We start from the raw sequence: 19,604 nt of genomic DNA, 5'->3' as shown, positions 1-19,604 counted from the left end.
CTATTCGTCCTCATTTACTTTTATCTTCCTGTTACCCCCTTTCTCGCCGATATAGCCAATTCCTCGGTCTTGGGAAATAAATAAAATGTTAACCACCTAAGAGACATGGACGTATCCATCTGAAGATTGAACTGAACCTGAGAAGAGAAACTAATCTAGTCAAATCACAATCTAACCCACAGTTAGTTGGGTTAGATTTGATACAAAACTTTAAGATAAGAGGGAGTTGGTTGAGCTTCCACAAGAAAGATCACCGTTTCAGACCTCGACACTGCTCGTTCTCCCCGATGGCATAGTGGTAACGCTGTTGGATTGTAACCACGGAGTCTCGGATTCGATTCCCTTTGGATGGACATGGAACATTGGTTCGAATCTCACAATGAACTGTAGGTCTATCCCCATTAGCCTGAGTACACGGTGGGCGGTAAAAATAAAGTTCCCCCTGCTAATTGTCATTGTATTGTGCCGGGAATGACGAGTTAGGGTCAATCATAATTGAAATTTGCAAAGTATTTGTTTCTTATTTTTTGATGGAGTCTTAAAAAGGAGGGGGTATAGACGTTAATTCCAGTAATTCAAAGTTGACCTATGTTTCATAAACGTAATTTCGCCAAGCTCTCTGGTGGAGTGGTTGGCACTGCAAACACAATGATTCAAAGTCTGTAAAAAAAGGTAAAGTGTTCCTCTGTGCATAGCACAACGCCATGAAGGCGTATAGGGGGTGTGGGGGTAACGCCCCACACTTTCTTGATCCGGTCGTGAGTGGGGGTGATGTGATCAGCATCACGCCCCTAACCGCCGATTCAAAGTCTGTATCCTTGTTAAAACATTTCATATTTTTATATAGCTTTTGTGCCATTTGTGGCTAATCGCGACGATGTGAAGAAGTGCTGATGAAGTTAGTTGGTTGCTCATGCTCACACCAAGACTCGAACCTGGAATTTTCGATGAGAAGGTCCTTGGCGGCTCCGTGGATGCATTGTTGTGTATACTTCATCACGTAGTCCGTCCATCATCGTTGCCAATAACCCAAAAGCAAGGCGAGATAAAATAACAAAAGTACGAATAGTAATCTTCTGCACTTGATTAGATTAATTTCTTACTTTTTTTTGCAAGATAATTAGTTCGTTTGAAGTCTTGTATGCTAAAATACGCTTAAATGTTATCGGGTTTAGGTTTATAAATCTACAAAATTGCCACTCACACCGTTTTGACCGTCGGTCGTGCTCAAGTTACCTCTGATCATTCCATCAACAAGTGTTTCTTTTAGCACGTTCAGGACTAATTTAGAAGTGATAGAAAGATATACACTCTGGGAAAGGAAGAAGTGTGTATGTGTGTGTATATATATATACAAGGTGCGTCTGAAACGTTCGGTGAATGGTCTCAGAAAATAAAGGAAACAAGAGTTACAAACAAAATACCTTTACTGGCCTTCAAAGTAATCACCATTAGCTACAACACACGTCTGACATCGGTTGTAAAGCTGTTGGAAACTGGCAGCAAACGCTTCTTGTGGAATCGCTCGAAGCACCGTGGTCACGCTTTGTTGGATATCCGCAACGTGTGCGAAGCGGAAGCCTTTGAGGGCTAATTTAAGGCGGGGAAACAAAAATAAGTCTGCCGGCACCAAATCTGGAGAATACGGAGGGTGTGGAAGAACAGTCACCTGGCGTTGAGCGAGAAAGTTGACTACGCAGATCGCAGTGTGCGGACGGGCGTTGTCGTGGAGGAAAGTCCACTGTCCACTCCTGTACAGTTCTGGCCGAATCCGCCGGATGCGTTGCAGCAGCCGTTTCAAAACTCCCTCGTAAACTTCCGCGTTGACAGTTTGACCCGCGGGTAGAAATTCATGATGGATCAAGCCCTTGCTGTCGAAAAAGGCGAACAACATCAACTTAATCTTGGATTTTGTCAGCCGACTTTTTTTTGGAGGCGGGGAAGATGATGAACACCATGCCATTGACTGTCGCTTGTTCTCCAGATCGTATTGGTAGCATCATGTCTCATCTCCAGTAATAATGGTTTCCAAAAACTGCGGATTCCGGTCAGACCTCCAGACGTTTCCATCCGAGTTTTCTTCTGCTCGTCTGTCAGCATGTACGGTACAAACCGGGCACAAATCTTTCACTTTTTCAAATGTTCATGTACAATAGTGCGTACACTGTCTTTGCTTATCTGCAACTCTTCTGCAATCATTCTCAACGACAGTCGCCGATCATCCGCAAGCATCCGTCGCACTCGTTCGATGTTGTCTGGGATTGTGTTTGTTGACGGTCGACCCGAACGTGGCTCACCCTCGACACCTTCCTTTCCGTCTCTAAAGCATTTAAACCACTCACAAACACTTTTTACTCACTGCTTCAAAACCGTACACTTGCGGTAACATTCCATGAGTCTCCGTCGCCGTTTTCCCTAATTTGAAGCAAAACTTCATGTTAACGCGTTGCTCCATTTTGCGCTCCATGTTGCAATGACACGAGTTCGCACACACTCCGTTAGCTTGGTCGCAGCGTGCACCACTGCTTCACTTCGGTGATTTGCACGATAGGGGGCGCTTGTTGACATGTCTCTCAATGCGCATGCGCGGGCGCGTCATCCTAACCAGCTCGGTTTTTCAAATATGGGATCATTCACCGAACTTTTCAGACGCACCTTGTATAGACTATATCTATATACAGGGTGTTACTAAAGTTCGTTTCCAACGCTTCGGAGGTCATTCTACAAGTGAAAATAAACACAAAAGTTCATGTGACGAAATGCCGAAAACGGAACTCATTCGGATTTATTGAAGTGGGAAAATTATGTTTACAAGGAAATATTGGCACAACGGCCAACCATATGACCGCGGCGAAGGGCGTTCCACAAAGAAATGCGGCATGCTCTATTAAAAAAAAGCACATGGCAGATGTGTGAAGTTGATGCGCAAGGAATTCCACAAAGGAAGCGAATGGGTCTGTTGAAGTCATGGGGGTAGGGAAGGGTTTAGCGAGATGTGTTATCCACGGAAAGTGATATGTGGAGACTGACAACTAAGAAGAAAGCGAATATCCGTAGTGGACATCACAATTACGTATAGAAAAACAAAGATGGTGGTGGTGCTGCGCTAGGTTGCATATGGGTCGACATGTTAACTGTGTGCAGAGTGGAGGTGCCGAGGGAATCACATCACAAACGATGTTCAAACTGTCTGCCATTAACCTACAGGTAAATTTTAAAACAATGATTTTAAGTTTCGCAAATTGCTTGATTTGCTTTATTGTATTTCGCTTCTTCTTGCCACTTTTGGCTAATTTGCGAAGATGGGGATGAGTGATGATATGATGGAATTGATGAATGGACACTCACAAATATCCATGCCCAAGCCAGGATTCGAACCCGGGACTCCTGGCGTCCTAGCGCGATGTGCTAACCACTCCGCCACGGGGGCAATTCGCATCATGAAGTTTGAGCATTGCCAGACTCTTACTTACCAAGCTGCTGTGAAATTAAAAATGGCTATTTAAAATATATATATATATTCGTCGATATCATGGTTAGTGGGAATGGTGGAGGTTAATTCTTAGGAACAGGGAAAATAATTTCTAATGAGGAGAGAAGTAAGGCATTTCAATAATTTAAACGGGAAAAATGTATTTTTTTTTAGTAATGTTTCCTTGTTTTTGAGGGCATTGACGGGCGAGGAAGGGGGGGGGGGGATGTTAACCGGAAACTATAATAATTCACAGTAAATGAAAATTGGCCTGTGTTTTGTAAATGGATATTCTGTGGGCGTTCTGGCGGACTGGCTAGCACAGTACAAGGTCCCAGGTTCGTATTCTTCATTAAACATGAATTATTATAATTATTCATATTTCTTGTTTTACTTTAGTTTATTATTTTTTCTTTGTACACTAAAATTTATTAACGAAATATATTCTGACTTCACTAGAACAGTTCTGTACCATTCAAATAATATTTATACAAGAAAGGAGAAAAGGTTTATTTAAAAAGCAGAGGATTCCGTAACATTCGCAGAAAAGAGGCCCAAGGTATATTTTATTTATTATATATATATATAATAACCCATGGCGCGACAGCCCTCGAAGGGCCTTGGCCTATCTCCCGACTGCCTGTCTCCCTCCCACAATCCTACTTAGAGGTGTGGAGTTCTTCAACCGGTAATGGGGTGACGTGTGGTCAGCATGTGTACTTTCTGAATTAGTGGTTGATGTATCAATGATTCACATTTGGGAGGTCGTGGGTTAAAATTTCGTGGCTCGACATTCTGAGGTTATCCGTGGTCTCCTTCAGTCACTCCCGATGGATGGTTTGGTGATACATTTGATTAACGCCGCTTACCACTTTCTAGGACTTTCCTGCGTTCTGTCATCTTCTGTTGTTACGTCCAGATGAATGACGTTAATCAAATCTTATCAGCATAGGTTTTTGTAGCCTTGTTTAAAACTTGGTAAACAGTTATATGTTTTCGCGAGTACTGACGCAGAATAGTTGATAGTTGTTGGTAGTGTCAACTTGAAAAGTTTCAGCTCTTAATGTTTATTAAATTTGCTTACTATTTTTGTCCTCAGAAACTCTAGACAAATACAGAGATAATCTTATTACTTGGTTAGTGTACGGCACTCTAAAAACGGAAGTCATAGCTTCGATTATTGGCTCAAATTTCGCCTTTTCGTATGCTCAATTAATCAGTTGTCCACATTTACCGTTTATTTCTCTGTGATTGTGATCAACAAATTGGTTCTCAATGTGTTTGTATCCCCCCGGTCTTTGCGGAGGGGCTAAAATTTTCTGTGAATTTAGGCTGGGTGTGAACACCCAACGATTTACTCCACTGACGTTAATTAAACTAGCCAATCAACCAACTAACATTCCTTCCTGCATTATGAACACGATCTGTATCCGTTAGAACATTTTCAAGCTTTCATCGCCACCAGTTGGATACCACTCATTCTTGTTTTCATATCAAAAACTTCATCAATACTGTTGTAGTTAACGAGTAAACTTTTCGGATTCTGCACTCAAGCGTAAACATCTCTTCCGTAATACACATCTAAAGTCGTTTTCACGTTCAGAAGAGACAAAGTGGCTTATGGAGAAACCGCACAGTGTTGCCAATACAGCGCTAGCTCATGTCGCCGGGAAATGATGACCTTCCTTCACAATGAAGGTGTTACATATTTTGTATATATAATGATAATTATATGTAATTATTAACATTAATATTATACTGTGAACGTTACAGTTACCCTTTATACTATGATCCATTGCGATCACTACACACGCGAGTGTAATGGACGAATATGACACTTCAGAAATCACTTTAAAAAGTAAAAATCACTGAGAGCTCACACAACTGAAAACACTTTTTCGGGAGAGGGAAAAAGTCTAAACAGACCAAAGCAGATCTCTCACTGAGTAAGGGGACCCTGGCACATGGGTTAGATTGAAGTTGCAACCCAAACAAACAAATGAGTTATGGCCCACGTGAACTGATAAGACGTGAATGACTCAAGCAAGGCATGTCATATTTCTATCTTGAAGCCCCATATTTTGTCACGTGTTGGAAAGCCTTTCAAAGGTTAATATGGTGTCTATGAATTTATGTGTAAGTTGGAAACTGAAAGGTGATCTTCATTTCAGCTTTAATGGCGACAGTAATGTAAACGAAAACAACATGTATTTGCGACAGCACTAATGTTGCTCACAACAGCAGCATTGGAAATAATTGTCAATTATTAAATTTAAGTAATTTCAATTCTATTATAACAAACTGCATGAAGTTCATATTTTTACTGAATGGAAATAAAATAACAACTGGAAAACTTGGTGGTGATTAGCCGGAATGCTGCGGTGAGTCAGCTCAAGATGGCCAGACAACGTCTCCTTACTTCGCGCGCGGTTCGGGTTAAAAAGAAACTCCAAATGCATGGAAGTAATATTTCTGGGAACCTTTGAGTGGTTATAAAAAATAATTTCATTATTTTCTCCACAACTTTGTCGCTGGAAGTTTTTACTTGGAATTACAGAACAAAAAATGGCCAGCGACGACATTTTCTACTGCACGAATATAAAAAATCTCCACATACTTTATTTGAATATTTTTTAATGCAAATATGCTTTAAAGTATTGATAAATTCTGAGTACCACCGTCACCTATGACAATTAAAAAACAGTGTCAATTTTTTTCATAATGAAAGCTTCAATTTTACGGCATGTTTCAACGTTAGGAATGAAAACAATGTAAAAATTGTGTTTTCACAGAAAATTTGCATTTTTAATTTATCTACAATTATGTAAGCAAGTTACCAGTTTTTTGTGTTCACCATAGTATTCTCTACAAAATTTCCTGCAAAACTGCAGGTACCGATTTTACTTAAGCTAAATTTGTAAATCCAGAAATTTGACAACAGCGCGCTCGTATTTCCTATAAGAAAAGCATTGCCCATAAGAGCCCATTGTGTCTTCTGAACGTGAAAACGACTCTAGAAATATATTCTTGAAGACAGACAAGGCTCTGGTGCCTGTGCCCACATCCAGTATAATCAATCCTCTGTGTGGTGGTGTGCGTTTACCTTGTGTGTGCCGAGTGTACCATACAGGCTCAGCTTTTATGAATGGCGTAGTGATTATACTTTTTACATGTCTTACATTGTTTGATAAGGAGGTCATCTCCATAATAGTTGTTAGTCAAACTATTCTTGTTATTTTAATTCACCGATTTAAATCACAGGTAGTTCCGTTTTTGGGACTTATGTCCTTGTATTAGAACTGTGCGAATTGCCTGTGTTGGCATTCCCAGTGGTGACACACTGCACGGTGCATCGGATCCCACTTTAAACTCTTGGTCCTGTCCCGATTAGCTTATCTGAGCATAGTTAAAAATGACACTGCAAAATATGACTAAATCGACTTATTCAGGTGTTAATTTATATACTGGGATATTAAGGCACATTTGATATTCTCAAATATAGAATTCATCATTTTTTTATACCATGACCGCAAAGGCTGCACCGTGTAAGGACTCTGGCCATACCAAATTTGAGACAAATACAGGTGTACATTTATCGGAACTTACTTTCTGAATACCCCTCGTATTTATTCTATCGGAATTGTACCAATCTACAGGAGATTTGTATTTTTGTTAGGCGATAAAAGTCTGCCACTTAACGCGATTAGACACAGAGCCAACTACAACAAAAGGCCTGTGCAATGCGTCTCCATAGGAAGTCAAGACTAGGACTCCTTGATTACAAGGCGACATATTTAGTTAGTACGGGAAATAGTGTGGCAATGATAGGAGAAGGATACAGTTAATGTTGGTTGTCGTTTTTGAATAGTCGAGTTAGTTTAATTTATATTAACTTTTGATTACTTCAAAACTGTATTTTGAGGTATGAACAAAGTGCGAAGCATGCTTTCTACACTATATTACACGAAGATCTTGTCACATTTATGTGTAATATGTATATTTTTGGTATAAATGACAAATAAGCAAAAAATATATTGCATTTTCTACAACATTTTTAATAGTACCAAGCAGCAACAACAATCTGGATCTCATATCAAAGAATCTGAGACTCACTAAAACACAATTCAAACATGTTTATTGTACAACAATCTTTTCTTGTAGTTATCATACAATTTAAACCAGTCGTTCGTTTAAAAACATTTAAAAAACACTAAAAAAACACAACAGAGACGTTATTCAATTCACAACGAGCAGAAATGAGATGGAGGCCTGCAAAATTACACAAAATGTTCAGAAATATGACAAATATGCATACGTAAGATAACACAAATAGACAGTGCCAGCTGGCTTCGAGAATTTTACAATACAGTGTATATTGAAATGAAATGAGAATAAATTTCATATATGTATCGCCATCAAACTAAAAAAAATGTAAGTAAATTATATTTTACATTTCCTTCTTTAAAAAAAAGGCAATTGTTTTTGGATTTGAAACTTGCATGGTCTACAATATCAATGTTTAAGGCTGCTATACTCCAAATTACGGAAATATGCTATAGGTTCCCAAACACTAAAGTTATCAAACGGACGATTTTCTCCAGTTCTAAATGGCTACAGGCCAATGTGTAAATTCTAATATTTCAAAATGATACCAGTTCTTACGAAATTTGAGAAAAAAACAGTGCTTCTAGTGAAACATGAAAGTAATTCAGTATGACGTTCCGGAAACTTGAATACAAATAAAACCCTCAGCTTTCAAAAATTTCACAATAATATTCAAATTACGTCACCCTTAAGTAGGTGGTAAATTGAAAGACAAAAATTGCACAAAAATTTACATTACCATATTTTCCTAACACAATGCACTGTAATAATAAATATAGTACATATCACACACTAGTGGAACAACTTTTACCTTGCAATATCATCACATCTCCACACACCTGAGCATAATGACACTTGCACGCATCATTCAGTAACGCCATCTGGCAAATTCACGAATTGTACTTCATTGCACTTAACACCCGAATAAAGAAGAAATCACCCGTCACAATAATAAAACTTCAACCTTCACCATTTTCTATATATATATATATATAAGACAATTCATTGTTTACAAAAGGCTCAGTCTAGATAAAGAAGTTACTAATGAAAAATGAAATATTCTGATGCAAGAAATGAACTTCATATATAAGTATAATTCTACAGGACTTGTAGAATTTTCTTGTTCTAGATTCATTTAATTATGTTTGGTATTATCCCTTTAAATTATTTTCTTCATACTATTCGAGTTTCTTCAAAGGCTAGTGTGAAATCGTAAAATAATTCTATCAAAATTTATACTGTTTATCACTAACGACATAGTAAACAAAGGTTTTCTTATTGCATTTGCATATTAGTAGAAGCTATCACAAAATTACTTTGCAAGTTATATCTCCCGACACCTTTTCGGAAAAAAAAATGGCAATTCAAATATTCGACGTGCTGTTAACATGGTGGCAATTATCAATGGACAATACAAATTCGGTAGCTTATATTTTTCCCTGCTGTAACACTGATTAATCAGTATACTTCATTTTTCATTTTTTTTTAAATATTTTTTTTTTCTTTTTTGCAATAAAATCTACGTATCTACGGCCACTTAAAATACGTCTTTTATTGAGTGGCACTGGAATGCTTGAGCCAATTTCTCAAATTACATAGAGAGGAAAAAAAGTGTCTTACAAATCCAAAGAAACGCGTTATGGAAAAATTACTACCTACACTCGTGCAACTCACTCTCTCACCTGGAAAGTATGAAAAAACAGACAACAATTTATTCCCCAACAAGGATACATAATCTGTAAATTACGTGAGTAAAAAAATATATAAAAAATCTCTGAAATGCTTAACAAGGGATATACATTTGTGTGTATATAGATATACATATATATGAACACTATTTCCTATGTAGTTTTCTTAATCTGCTTTGCCCTTTGCTTTCTCGGCAGACTTCGAGTAGTACAATACTTGAGCAGCAATGACACCGTTTGCGAAGGACGCACTTACGTACGTGAATATCATGATGGGGTCGCCGGTTTCTTGGATGGAGGTGAAAATCCGCGCCAAAGACCCGAAGAAGAGCATGAACACTGTGATCGACGACAGTTGTCCTGTACTGCCATTTTTGTAATTCGACAGTGCCTGAATCATCTGAAAGAAGAGGAAAATGTAAATAAGTTACACATGAATACATGGAGGAAAACAGAATTTTGAAATTTCTTGTAATTTTCAGGTTTTCCAGAAGAAAAAAAGGAATTTTCAAGGTCTGCAAACAATTCCTGAACCTTTTCAATTATTTTGTTGCAGCTGTATTTTTCGTTATTTTGTGTCGCTATTCCACATCTCTAGGTAAATTGTGAGGATGAAGATAAGATGTGGAAGGCAACGAATATCAACAATGAGAAGGTTCGAATGATTTCTAACATGAAGACTGGCAACAATATTCTCTCCTTCTCTAAGCTCCAAGGCATAGGCGTAGCTTGGGAGGGGGGAGCAAAGGTGGCACTTGCCCCCCCCAAATTTCGGATTAATTACAATTAAAAGTTAACCCTCTAGAACCCGAGGAGCAAAATAATAAAAGAGTAATATTTGTGATGTACAGCAAATAATGCTGGACGCATTTTTTAAAAAACTTTTCGATTCTGCCCCCTTCCCCAAAATCAAGCCACAAGTTGGATTCAGTCCCCTTAAAGTTAGGCCCCATGTTACGTCCATGTTCCAAGGAAACTTATGGGCGATTCTTTGTTAGTGCCCCTTCATTAACTTCACCCGAGCATCATTCATCTTCATTGCTGCGATTGTCTACAAAGGTTTAAAGCGACACAAAATAAGTAAAATACAGATAAGACAAACAAACATAACAGATAGAGATAAGGCATACAGAGTGCATGTAGAAATTTCACTTTACGTAATAGCATTGATGGATTACATACACTACTCCCAATAAATATATTTCAAATTCTCAATGTTTCTTTTTCATCGGAACTTCTTTTGTATCTACCTCAGTGTAGGATCATCTCAAATAAGTGGAAATCTCTAGTTCATAGATCTTATATAGCCAAGCAATCATGCGCCCATCTGACGCCCCATGGCTCAAATTTCATTACAAGTACATAACATTACAAGAAAGAATTACAAATGGGCCAATGGGTGTCTGATGGGGGCATGATTACTTGGCTATACAGGGTGATTCTAAAGGTATAGTACAAACGAAAACCACAGATACCTCCCATGAAATAGAGACGAAAGTTCCCCTTCCACTTTGCCGAGAGATGCCTCTGTGAGGAGCTAGACAACGCCGAAAACGTGTGAAAATGAACTTCACACCTCTGTACAGCCAGTACCAGTGAAGATAGAAAGGCGGAACAAACGAAGTCAAAAGGAACACCAAAGTCGCCCATCCGAAAAACACTAGGCGGCAGCTGCGCAACGCATGCGCATGGGGTTCCACAAAGGAAATAGGAGTGTCCCGCAAGACAAGTGAAGGGAAAGAGTAGCGATCGACAACGGTAGGGAGAAAAGAAGCAATGAAGCATGAAGTAACAATTGCACAGCGGGAAACAAACACATGCAGCGCAAGGGGAGTCCCCAAACACAGTGGGGAGACACCGCAGCAAGAACAAAGCACGGTTCAACAAAAGAGAAAGAGGACCGGACGGGGAATGGTACCTGTCAAGGAGACAACAAATGCGGGACGAGGGATTCCCCGTAGCAGCACCGAGGGGATGTCACACAGAGGTCGTGCGCCAGCAGGACAAACACAGCAACTACGGGCACAGGAGGTTTATTGCCACGCAAAGGTGCACTTACAGATAGGAATAGTACGTAGTACGTAGTCGTACCCCGGACTGACGTTGTTACAAAAGTTGCTCAAATTGACGACTACCACATTCAATGCAGGCATTGCAGCGTCGCAGGAAATTCTGGCGAACCCTATCAAAAATCCCTGGCATGGTACACACCTCGGCCGATGCTGCAAGTATCCGCGCTACCAATGTTTCCTTGTCAGGCACCGGGGTCTCGTAGACGGGTGTTTTCACATGGCCTCACAAGAAGAAATCCATTGGTGTGAGGTCAGGCGAACGGGCGGGCCAGGGGACGGGGCCGTCTCTGCCGATCCAGCGCTGTGGGTAGGTACGGTGCAAAAGGGTTCGCACTGTGCCATCAAAATGTGCAGGCGCTCCATCCAATTAAAACCACATACGATGTCGCACGTTGAGGGGTACATCTTCTAACAGCTCTGGAAGGACTGATGCAAGAAAGGTGCGATAGAGGCGGCCATTTAAACGTGGTGGCAGCAGGTATGGACCGATAATCTGTTCATCGATGATACCTGCCCAGATATTCACTGCAAACTGGGTCTGATGGTGCACCTCGACTGCTGCATGTGGATTTTCATAATCCCACACATGGCTGTATCGGCAATTGAAGATGCCCTCACGGGTGAATGTTGCCTCGTCCGTGAAAAGCACATGGCGCAAAAAACGGGGATCGTAGGTACAAAACTGCAACAGTCATTGACAGAATTCCACACGTCGTGGGTAATCCCCAGCCTGCAACGCGTGGACTCGCTGTGGATGATAGGGATACAGCAGATCATCATGAAAGACACGCCACACTGTCGACTGTGATACTCCCACTGCACGTGCAATGCTACGGGTGCTAGTGGACGGTGTGTCGTCCACGCGAGCAAGTACGTCCTCCTCGACCGCCGCGGTGCGCACATGTCTTGGGTGACCGACATGATGGCCTGCACGTAACACACCCGATTCACCAAGGGTACAGTGCACGTTCGAAAACAACCTGCTGTCGGGTTGTCGCCTCTCCGGATACCGTCCGCGATAAAGGCGTGCAGCTGCTCGGCCATTGCCATCTGCAAGGCCATAGACAAAATGCATGTCCCTCAGTTCTACAAATGTGTAGCGTTCCATGGTACGGTGAGGATAGTGCCAATTATGGAATACCGTACTGCAGTGCACAGGTGGCACACACACACACACTGGTCACAACGGCTTCGAAACAACGTACTCAATTGTCGTACGTCAAGCACACCACTACCGCACCGGCTCTTTCACTGACACGCTCCCTGACGCTGCACTTCCAATCAGCTCACACGTCCGCACGGCGCTGTGGTACAATCACCTGACGTTCCTGAGCCACCCGTGCCTGTGCTCTTCACTACCTGACCACTGCCGTCAGGTGGGGCCATGTACTCTGGGGCCTTGTAATCGTGGAACACATGTAGCGTCCTTCATTCTTGCCCCATTCACCCACAACACGTACTTCGTCCGTCTTGCTCGAGCCGACGGGGAGCACTACGTACGATCGTGTGGTGTTTGTGTACACCAATGTGGGGTAATCCAGTAGTTGAACAGACGTGCATACCCCCACGTAGCTTCATTACACGATTGTCCCATTGTACGTGGTCCTATCTGTACGTGCACCTTTCATTAGCAATAACCTCCTGTGCCCGTAGTTGCTGTGTTTGTCCTGCTGGCGCACGACCTCTGTGTAACATCCCCTCGGTGCTGCTACGGGGAATCCCTCGTCCCGCATTTGTTGTCTCCTTGATAGGTACCATTCCCAGTCCGGTCCTCTTTCTCTTTTGTTGCACCGTGCTTTGTTCTTGCTGCGGTGTCTCCCACTGTGTTTTGGGGACTCCCCCTGCGCTGCACCGCCAGCGCCACCATTTCTGCCCCGAACCATGTACGCGTCTGTTGCCTGTCGAGTGTCACGGACCACTTTGCTTGCATTCTCGGTGTTTTTTTACATCCTACGTCGTCCTCCCGTGGTTCTACAACCCCGCACTACTTTTCTCGACTGCACTGCTTCAGTCATGGTGCTTGTTTCCCGCTGTGCAATTGTTACTTCATGCTTCATAGCTTCTTTTCTCCCTACCGTTGTCGATCGCTACTCTTTCCCTTCAGTTGTCTTGCGGGACACTCCTATTTCCTTTGTGGAACCCCATGCGCATGCGTTGCGCAGCTGCCGCCTAGTGTTTTTCGGATGGGCGACTTTGGTGTTCCTTTTGACTTCGTTTGTTCCGCCTTTCTATCTTCACTGGTACTGGCTGTACAGAGGTGTGAAGTTCATTTTCACACGTTTTCGGCGTTGTCTAGCTCCTCACAGAGGCATCTCTCGGCAAAGTGGAAGGGGAACTTTCGTCTCTATTTCATGGGAGGTATCTGTGGTTTTCGTTTGTACTATACCTTTAGAATCACCCTGTATAATCTGTGAACTAGATTAGAAAAATCTCACAGCTACAACAAAATACGGTGGGGATGGGTAATGGTGTGAGGCTGTAAGAGTGCCTATGGTGTTGGGGATTTGTGTTTCATTGATGGTACAATGGACCACACATGTTACATCAACATTTTTGAAGGCGCACCTATCCAACTCAGTGATCATTATGGGGCTTACTGGTGGCTACATACTCACCCAGGACAATCACCCGAAACATTCTGTCCTCAACACCAAGCTCTGGTTATCGTACAACACCCCATGCTGGAAGCTAACAGCTTCCCAATCGCAAGACATTAATCCTATCGAGAATGTATGGCATATTTTCGAAGAAAGAATCTAAGAACACCACATTTTCAACAAAAACGACCTCAAGCGCGTTTTGTTAGACGAATGGGAGCAGATTACCCGACAAACAACATATACCTTGGTGAAATCAGTCCCACAACGGTTGCAGGAAATCATCAAGAGGAAAGGGGACCCAAGCAGGTATTAAGGATGTAAGGCACACCTAATATTGTATACCGCAAGTATTACAGTTGAATACTTTTTTGAGCGCCAATTACGCATCTTGTCTTTTGTTTTTCTGTACTGATTCTGTGATCCACTAAATGTGTTTCTTTTCTGTGCAGTTTGTACCTCAATAGTATGCACTAAATTTCTGTGCACATGTACTTCCATCTTCGTTCCTTTTCTACTTGTTGTACATGTTTCCTTGGGAGGCCTGTGGTGAGTTGAATACTTTTTTGAGTCACTGTACTTACAAGGGAAGGCCACGAAGTGGCTTAGCATTGGAGAAAGAGTAAGAATATGGGGAGAGAGGGGGAGGGGGAGAGCAGAAAAAATATGCCCCAAGACTCAGATTTCACCATTCCACAGTTGAATACATACATATAATTCTTAGGTATGAATGCAAACAGGATGAATGAACTAAAACGAGCCAAATGTATTCTATGTGGTAGTATCGTTCAGAAAATACTTTTTAAGGAAGAGTATGAATCAGCTTGACAATCACTGATAGAGAGGGTGTTGAAGCTGTGTCTTGCTTCAACGCGTCATCCATGCTCCCTTCTAGGAGCGAGATGCTATCTGGAACTGCACTCTTGAGTGACACAGGAAGTTATATTTATCAGAAGATCTCTCCTTCGATCTCACCCCCAAGTGCTTTTCTCAGCTTCCAGAATGCAGGTGCACACCTGGGAGAGATGAACCACAGATAACCCCGTTGGCAACAGTGGTGGGATTCTTTCACTTATATTCTCTCAGGGAAGGTAAAAATTTACCCTTCTTGGTGCAAAAATTCCCTCCTGGAGTGGAAAGTTTTTGTCCAGTTTTTAAATAAAATTAGTTCATGGAAAAATTATTTTCTTTACTATCATAAATATTCCTTCCTGAAAATTTAGAATTTTTCCTTTTCTCTAAAAAATTATTTGTAAAACCAAAAAAAATCAAACACTCCATATAAATTCTATCCCGGAATGCTAAAATTTTATATCTCTCTCTCTATTCGTAACAAACCAAAATTTCTCATTTCTACATGTAAATTCTCTCCCTAAAAGTTGCATTTTCCAGTTTCCATAAAAAGTTCTTATTTTCCCTTTATATATTCTCTCCCGGAAACCAAACCCAGTGTAAATGAAACATCTTCGTGAAAACTCAAAAAATGTTCATAATTTTAGTGTTCGGGTTGGAGCGTGTTAGGAGTAGGTGAAAAAAAAAATGTTGGTATATCAGTTATTAGGTTTTAGCGGTACTAAAGATATCTGATATCATTCTTGTACTATACAAGGGCTCCTTAGAAAGAGAGTATTACAGAACGGGGGGGGGGGGATACATTGTTTTCAATAATACTTATCATAATCAAAACTAGATAGGGTAAAAATACAAGAATAGAAATTTCTGAATTTCGGGTGAACATTCCTAGTACTTCAGAATTGCCGCTGTTCACGTAAGGCGTTCAGAATTCAATTTCTGGTGGGGGTTCGGATCACTTTGACAGTGACAGCTATCAACCTATCTGAACATAAAAGAAAAAGAAAAGTGAATTAAAATTTAATAATATCGTTTAGAAATATAATATAATGCAAGCATAGATTTAATTTGCATTTTTTTTGTCCTCTAAGACTTACCCCAAGGCAATCCCAATCTACGAAAATCAGATTTTAGGATGAAATTATGTACAGAGAGAGTTTAACATATTGCACGTTTGTGGCATTGAAGAACACGAATATTTAGTAACAGGCTAGCCTCTGAAGAGTCCGGGTTCGAGTCTCAGTCTAGGAAAGCTTTCTTTTACAAATCTCTCTCCATCAACATGGGATCGAAATAAAGAAAAATAAAAGACAGAACGAAAATCATCAAATCAAATCCCTTGGAAATATCCCTTCATAAGGGATTATTCCCTTCGCGTACGGACATTTCCTTAGACCCGTTGTCAAGACAGGTGGATATGACAACACCGGTGGAGGCACGGAGATGTAGTACTGATAGACGTGTAGCTCGGCGACAGGACGACGTTGCCAAATTTCGCAGCAGAAGAGGAGCACGTTTTGATTGATGGAAGGAGCGAAGTGACAGTTGGCCGGCAACGTTGTTCCTTGGCTCGAATCTTGTCGTTAGGGAAACGGCCACACACGGTGCGATTCTTGGTGGTGCGAGGGAAGAACGAAACGTTTGTCAGGTTCGCATCCAGGATTAATGTGTCAGAGAAAGCAAAACAAGAATGAGTCCCCCTCCAGGCATGACATTATTCTTCCTTGTTTTCCATTCGACGCACGGAAACAGTTACGTCAACATGAGCTACCGACTGCATAAACAGTTTGACATCATGACGATCTTCCAATAAACTCTTGTTGCTGTTACAGAACTATCCATCCGCTGCAAGGATGAAGTCGATGTAAACAAATGCACGCGGTTTGTGAGAAATCCTATTGGTTAAGTTCGACGTCAGCTGTTGCGCAAGAATACAGTGCGCATGCAAAAGTCATACCCTTTAACTAAGCTAATGCAATGATGTTGGGTGGCCTTATTTTACAAACTGTACATCTACAGACGTGCTGAGTTAGGAAGTATCAACTACACACTGTCGTAGTCTCACAGCGGACGAAAACCAAACCAAAGATACTTTGAGAGTTTGGGCTGTACTTATTCGAAATCCCCTTGGTACAACCACGCTGAATTGTCAACAATGAATTCGTTTAGAATTACTTCTGGAACATAATGGCCACTTTTGGAAAATATCGACGACGAAAGAAAAGAAAAAAAAATCGGGGAGAGACCAAGATTAGGCACTCGCAGAGAACACCCATGGCTAGGCCGGGACTCGAACCCGGGAACATTGGTGGTCAGCTCTACTGCACCTACGGTCGAGGGCACCTTCGAAATTTCTATCCTTTCGAAAAACCACTAAAGCATTCCAAATTCTAAAAATCAACGGTTTCGAATTACTTTTAGAATCTTCGTGTTGCTTGCTTTTGTTTTCGCAATAGTTTAATAGGTTTACCTAGCCACAAAACAATTGGGAATATCTAAACAACAGTGAAAGCAAACCACAGGAAGATTCACGTGAATGCTCTAGAAGAAACACTAAAGCAGATGTAAGTTTTCAGAATTTGAAATACCAGACATTCGAGTTTCCAGTCTGCTTTTAAGTCCACTTATGCATGGAAAGGCTAATCACGACAGGACCTACATATTAAAATGGGATCCGAACCACCATGTGCCTCCACCGAGTATCTAACCTGGGATCTCTTGATTACAAGGCGACGACGTTAGCACTATTCAAACGGGGAAGGCCCTTGGAATACCAGGCGTTTTTTTCTTCTTCTTTCTTTCTTTCGAAAGGAGAGGAAATTTCGAGAACGGCTTCGCTGGCATCGGTGAAATGTCCAGCTGAGCCTTAACGTGCTTGAACACAGTGCCAGCCCAAAAACGGATTACTTGTCATGTATATTCACTAGGGCTGAGCTGAAAACATTATGAACAGATACTCTCACCGACTCCCACCGACGATATCGATAATTGAAAAATTGTAATAATTAAAGTTGTTCAAAATATAGATTAATATTAGTGTTTAAGTATTCCACTAATTTTATGCATCAATTTACTAGCATTTTTGGTTTAAATATTTGAGAATTACATCAGAATATTAAATTACATGTTACCTTCGCACAAAATTCAGTTTATTCATGTAAAAATGGTAGAAAATAGAAAGCAACTTCGAATTTGCATAATTTGACACTGAATGTTTGCGGAGTCCGTGAAAGTATCGGCAGGTAATTCCAGCCGATACTTTCCGATACAGATACATTAGTATCGGCTCAGCCCTAATATTCACTAAAGGAAAGTGTAAATGTGCAAAATTCGCCTGCATGGAATTACCTAAAAAAAAAAGTTTCCTTGCTGAGGCGACAAGACGCGTCAAACCAGGGCGCAAAGCAAACGAGTGCTGATAGTGATTGACGAAGTAGGGTTACTAATGGGATCAGAGACTTGGCTTCAGAGTCCCTTACGAAGCCAATCAATTAAACTGTCGCCGAGCTAACCTTAATTCCTTACGGCGATTAAATTGCAGGGAGACGAGGAGGATAATATCAAAAAATACAAGAATGCGTATGCGTTCGCGTGTGTCCGATTGACGAGCACGCTGATGACATGGGGGTCCCGAGGGTTCCTTCAAGAAATCAAATGAGGCAGAAAAGACTCCGAGGGAAAGATGTCTTCATCCCTCTTGAGGAGAAGCTCCAGAACTCCCAGAGCTTCATCAAGACGGCAACTCCAGAAACAAGCCCGAGTCATTAACACTACCGCCTCCTAATGGCATACGCAATTAGGCGAGGCCCTCATTAATTGGAAAGTTGGAAGGAAGGAGCTCTGGGAAACTTGGCTCAAAAGACACGGCGGGTGGGACGGAGACTTCGCGAAGACAGTGAAAGAGGGTGAGGCGGGGACTTTGACTGCCAGCAGCCAAACTCTCTCTCTCTTGCTGCCAAAGGATGCACCAAGGAAACTTGATTAAAGCTGCCGGCTCAACTGAACTAGCCGAGCGAATGGAATAAATAAATAACGCGGGACTTTTTTTTTAACCCTCTTTTAAACCTGAAGACACGACCAATCTAATCTACGGCTTTAATTGCTCGCACTGGCGCACAGATGCACAACTACACTCGCGACAGACTTCTGGCCGTAGCAGCACCACAGATTATGGGTACCAAACTTTTACAAGCGCGCTTGAGCATACCTTAAAGGAATCTACCAAATAAACAAAATTAACTTTTATTCATTCATTGGTTTAATGGGCAAGCACGTATCTAGAAATATATAATTCGGGAGGAGTCCAACCAAGTGCCTCAGATATAGTAGGCTAATAATAACATAAATGTTTACAATTAATGGCAGCTGTGCAGGAATTTTCCGCGTAGGAATAGTGATAGAGGGATACCATTCAGCGTAGCTTTCATATTAAAGTTGTGAAGCCTTGTTGTTATGAGCTGCACAGCTATGAATTCAGGGGCAAAATAACGTAGAACGTGGTTTTGTTTATATTAACTTCGTTCTTTAGTGGACGGAGAACCGTTCTATAGCAGTAGCAAAACTGGGAGGTTCTGAACGAGTCACGGTGTAACACCGCAAGAACTTACGAAGATGAGTCAAACGAAAATCTTACACGCCCAACATAAATTATAAGACCGACTTCAGTTATTTAAAAAGAAAACATTTGCATGGCGACTCCACTATGCTCTTGCACCTGTTGGAAAGTAATGGTCTCTTGCCTTGTAGATGCTTAAAACCCTTGATTGATTTGGTTTATTTCACTTCCCTTTTTTGCTAAGATGAGGATGAGTAATGCAAT

The 19,604-nt window shown here is 41.3% G+C and overlaps 2 protein-coding genes across 2 annotated transcripts in view; both read right to left on the bottom strand.

Moving 5' to 3' along the window:
* Positions 1–1,426: 1,426 nt before the first annotated feature.
* LOC145988061 (histone-lysine N-methyltransferase SETMAR-like) lies at positions 1,427–1,963 on the bottom strand. Its single transcript, XM_083122898.1, has one exon. It carries the CDS (start codon positions 1,961–1,963, stop codon positions 1,427–1,429), a length of 537 nt encoding a protein of 178 aa, XP_082979024.1.
* Positions 1,964–7,512: 5,549 nt separating this feature from the next.
* LOC145987869 (mannose-P-dolichol utilization defect 1 protein homolog) overlaps positions 7,513–19,604 on the bottom strand; it is a 205,840-nt gene continuing 193,748 nt past the window's right edge. The window contains exon 5 of the mRNA XM_083122635.1: positions 7,513–9,664. Coding sequence (XP_082978761.1) covers positions 9,431–9,664 — 234 coding nt within the window. The 3' untranslated portion in view covers positions 7,513–9,430. The remainder of the gene's footprint in view (positions 9,665–19,604) is intronic.

The sequence above is a fragment of the Lepisma saccharinum genome, chromosome 5 (assembly GCF_977018435.1).
Source record: "Lepisma saccharinum chromosome 5, izLepSacc3.1, whole genome shotgun sequence".
NCBI lineage: Eukaryota > Metazoa > Arthropoda > Insecta > Zygentoma > Lepismatidae > Lepisma > Lepisma saccharinum.
This window is presented reverse-complemented; position numbering and strand designations above follow the sequence as displayed.

Excerpts from the sequence above, each read along its gene's own strand:
- LOC145988061 (XM_083122898.1), bottom strand. The coding sequence starts at position 1,963 with ATGGCATGGTGTTCATCATCTTCCCCGCCTCCAAAAAAAAGTCGGCTG.